The sequence below is a fragment of the Glycine soja genome, chromosome 15, assembly GCF_004193775.1.
Source record: "Glycine soja cultivar W05 chromosome 15, ASM419377v2, whole genome shotgun sequence".
Taxonomy (NCBI): Eukaryota; Viridiplantae; Streptophyta; class Magnoliopsida; order Fabales; family Fabaceae; genus Glycine; species Glycine soja.
The window spans coordinates 770,647-775,151 of NC_041016.1; the positions used below are offsets into that span (position 1 = coordinate 770,647).

General features: G+C 34.1%; 1 protein-coding gene across 1 annotated transcript; it reads left to right on the forward strand.

The window, feature by feature from the left end:
* Positions 1 to 845: 845 nt before the first annotated feature.
* LOC114387065 (probable amino-acid racemase) lies at positions 846 to 4,037 on the forward strand. Its single transcript, XM_028347181.1, has 2 exons — positions 846 to 1,884; positions 3,596 to 4,037. The coding sequence occupies exons 1-2, from the start codon at positions 1,180 to 1,182 to the stop codon at positions 3,875 to 3,877; spliced, it is 987 nt and encodes a 328-aa protein (XP_028202982.1). The 5' UTR covers positions 846 to 1,179; the 3' UTR covers positions 3,878 to 4,037.
* Positions 4,038 to 4,505: the final 468 nt, after the last annotated feature.

The window sequence follows — 4,505 nt, forward strand, 5'->3', positions numbered from 1 at the left end:
AACATTCTTTGATGCTTCCTACGTGTCTGTTCTGTTCCATTTGTGAATAATTGGTATTCGTATTCGCATTTGATGAATTTATAGAAAAAGGGAATTTGGTATGTGATGAAAATCAAATCCTTGCTCGCCCTTAACTTTTATTTTTGGCTTCATAAATATTACTACTTTTTATTAACCATGATAGATTGCAATTTCCATCCTACGCTAATATTAACCTTCAAGCTACACAGATCATCAATAAGAACAATTAAATATATTTTATATAATTAATCTATTTTAAACATCTACAAAATTACATTTATATGTAAATATATAAGATTAATCTAATGATTGTGGACATGTGAAAAGAGAAAGGAGGGACATTTTTAATAAAATTAATTAATTAACATTTTTTGATTAAAAAAATTACATTAATATGCTTTATATAATATTTAAAAAATTTAGTAACATCACTGAAAATTCATATATTGTTTTGCTTATTCAACTTTTATTAACATACGATGGTATTATAGTTTTTTTTTTTTTAAATAGAATCTCATTTAAGTCATGGATAATACATTAGTCTCAAGATTTTTTTTAATAAAATAGACTAATCCAAAAGAGTTTGTGTAGACTTTCTTTTATTCATTAGAGAAGAGTTTGCCAGAGTAGGAGTATTGATTAAAATTTATAAGAGATTTAAAATTACGAGTAAAGTTTAGATGTGTGTTTCAAAAAAAATTAGAATTTTTAATAAATTTTCGTCCCATAATAATTATTATCGTGTGAGAAAAAAATTATTCTATTGTTATTTTATTTTTTTTTTCCTGTATAAATAATCTAGACGATAACTATAACGAGACTAGGAAGTATTAGAAAACCTACATGTACCAGAAGTGTGGTAGCATTGAGAGTATGGTTTACTGGTGTGCTAAGAGTGCATTATTTGAGAAAGAGAAGCATGGTGGGTTTTACTGTGAGGTTAGAATTGAGAAATGAGGTTGGTGTGAAATTGTGAAGCCAGATTTCTGCTCAAGGGCTTTTCTATAGGATGGTTCTTGTTCATCGAATCTCATACTCTGGAACTCGAATGTGGTTGTAAATTTCAGAGACAAGAATTAAGACACCATTTTGGAAACGTTCTAAGAGAAGGGTAGAGACAGAGTGAACTCCAACTCTCATATTTCACAGACATTGGAGATGTTGGATGTGATGTCTTTGAGTTACCCCTTCCAAACATTGTTGTTAGGTTGTGTAACTACTCCTAGTCGTAGATACTTGAGCAAGACAAGGTGGTACCAAGTTCAAGCCACACCCCCATCTTCACTTATTCTGAATGCAGATGAAAGTGGCAAGTTTTCTGAGAAGCTTCATGGCTCAAACCTTGCTTCGGGGAGGGGTGCTCCTTTTGTCACTCAGGGAAGTGCTGTTGGTATAATTGGAGGAGTGTCTATGGATGCCACTCTAAAATTTTTGAGAAAACTTGTAGAGTTTAGTTCAGAAGATGGAGCTAATTCCATCCCTTTTGTACTGTGTTCTGATCCTCTCTTGAGTAAGGAGCTTCTGTCCTATGAAAGGAGTATTTTTGCTTCTAGCACAAGTAAAGCAGAAAACTTGAAGCAGGATTCTTCTCCAATTGTGCAAACTCTTAGAAATAAGAGGGTTTTTCTTGAGAATTTTGGGACTAGTTGCACCGTTATGCCCTGTAATGTGTCACATTCTTGGTATGAACAAGTGTCCGAGGGATGTTCTGTTCCTGTTCTTCACATGGCCGAGTGCGTCGCCAAGGAGCTCAAGGAAGCTAAGCTAAAGCCACTTGAAGCCGGTAGTCCTTTGCGGATTGGAGTGCTTGCAACAAATGCAACTCTAGCAGCTGGTGTTTATAAGGAGAAGCTTCAGAATGAAGTAATTTCCCTATGTTTGTTTTCAACACCTTGCTTTCTTAACTATCAACAGCATATCTTATTACTGCACACTAGGCTAAGAGAAAGTATATGCTCTAATAAACTTTAGAACAGTAATTTCTCCCTAGATATAGCTCCTTGTGCTAAATGTAATAATATTTATCAACTCAGGTCAATGTAGTTGCTCTGCGGAATACCCGTTGCAGCATTTCTTTTTCACATTATAACTTTCAGAACACTCTATATGATGCAGACCTTTATAAAATCCTTTCAAAATTAGTTGCATTCTTCTTTATGAGTATTGAATAACTGCAGCAGTTTTGGTAGAGTTTCTACAGATCTGAACATATAAAATTTCATAACAATAATATAATATGGGCAAGGCCCTATGCAGTTCTTTTTTACTTACAAAGATTATAGAAACCACCCAATTACCATTTATGATGGGAAATGTGATAGATGTAAGTGGTTGCCTGAGAGTTTGATTAAGGGGCTGTTAGTTTATTTGGTTAGAGAGTTAGTTAATCAATTGTTGATATAAATTAGTTTGTTGGGCTGAGACAGAAAGGAAACAAGGCAGATTGCCTATAAATAAGAGGAGGGGTGGGAAGAGTTAAGTATCTTGTCATTTGTGTGAGGGATGGGGCATTTGGGCATTGGGAGTTAGGCGGTTTTCTTTCTGTATTCTGTGCCAGTTTCTATTAGGGGCATTTTATATTTTGTCAAATGTGATGCCTAATTTAATGTTTCAGCACTTCGTGACTTCTCAATTTCATATCTATGTACATTTTTTTCTTCTTGGGCAAGCCATATATATGTACCTTGTGGGCACCTTTGTTTATGTTCTATAGGACTAGATGTTTGCAATGAGTAGATAATTTGTTTGTATTGTTACTTGTTTCTTAACTTTATTCAACAAGTGAAAACAACATTTCTCATATGCCAAAACAAAAACACCGGAACAGTGTTTTCTTTCTCATATTCATGAAGATCGAGTTTCCTCAGTTAACCCATCACCTATTTCCTGTGTCAAAAAGAACTCCTAGATCATTAAACTTTGATGAATACGATATTTAATTTCTAGTTGTTGGTTCAAATGAATCAGTAGTTTAGTATTGGTTTGCTTATTATGGCAGTTGGAACACAAAAACCACCACAGCAGGGGGGAATTTTTATCACTTATCTTTCCTTTGTAATCCAGTACAGGAATAACAGGATATGGTTTAATGCAGCATACACTTCATAAATGTTTTACTTAACCTTAATGTGAGCACAATACTTCATACGCTTGCTTCTCTTTTGGTTCTATGGGCCTACAAAGTATTATTAAACCTTCATGTTTGATATTATGAACATTGAAAGAATTCTACCTGGTCACATCCTTATTCAATCACAGCTCTATTTGACTATTACATCTGTAACTGCTTTCAGTTACCGCTTACTACTGCTGCTAAAATTCTGGATGGCATTTGTCAATATGTCGTAATGAATTTTGTATGTCTACACATGTGCACATGCAATTTTTTTTTTTTGTTGATTTTTACAATTTTGCCATTTTCTTATTTATAAACATGGAGTTGACTGTCATGTATGTATTTACATATAATACACTAGTTTTTTACTTTTCCTGCAATTCTTGAAACACCGTGTTGAATTGGGTTGACGAGCAATAGAGATTTTGATAGCTGTTCATCTTGCTTATTTGTGTTCAGGGATTTGACGTTGTACTGCCTGATAGAGCAACGATGGAGCATACAGTAATACCTGCAATGGAAGCTTTGAATAGAAAGGACATGGAAGGGGCATGCAATCTATTGAGAATTGCACTTCAAGTTCTTTTGGTGAGAGCTGCAAATTCTGTTATCCTTGCTTCTGATGATATGCGGGACCTCTTGCCCCCAGATGATCCTCTTCTCAAGAAATGTATTGATCCAATGGATGCATTAGCCCGATCAACTATCAAATGGGTAAAATCCTCTGGGCATAATACATGAACAACAAAAGAAAGTAACTATTGTATTTCATTAGTTATGTATCAAGATTCTTCTGGTTTCATTGATATTGTTCATTTCATTAATGCAAACTCTTGTATTCAAAACACTGTAATTATGCCAAAGATGTATGTTGAGTATTAGAGCACATATTCCTTCTGAATTCATGCACAAATCAGCCTTAGTTGAGCTTGAAAAACTTTTTATCATATCTGTAATTTGGTGTTGTGTTAGTACGTATGACAAACATATAAAACCAGAAAATAAAACACAAAACATAGGGACATGGATTAATTTAACTAAAACTCTGGTAATGTAAGCTATCAAGCCTAGTCGTGTAAAACCTTTAAATTTAAAAGCCTTTATTAATTATGCGTCATTTAGCTTTCTGAATGGATAACAATGTTCATTTAACTCAAACAGAATCACCTTTAGGTGGTGGTAAGTTCACACTTCATAGGGTGCCAAAGAAAGAGATCATCACTGATGATATGGCTAGACTTGGAGTTGAAAGGATAACAATAGTGCTCGCCATTCTTAATTTAATTTTAAAGCCATCTCCTTGATCTTCTTTCCATCGTTTGCTACGTTCTGTTGGCCCTCATCTCACTGTTTCATTAATCACACCAAA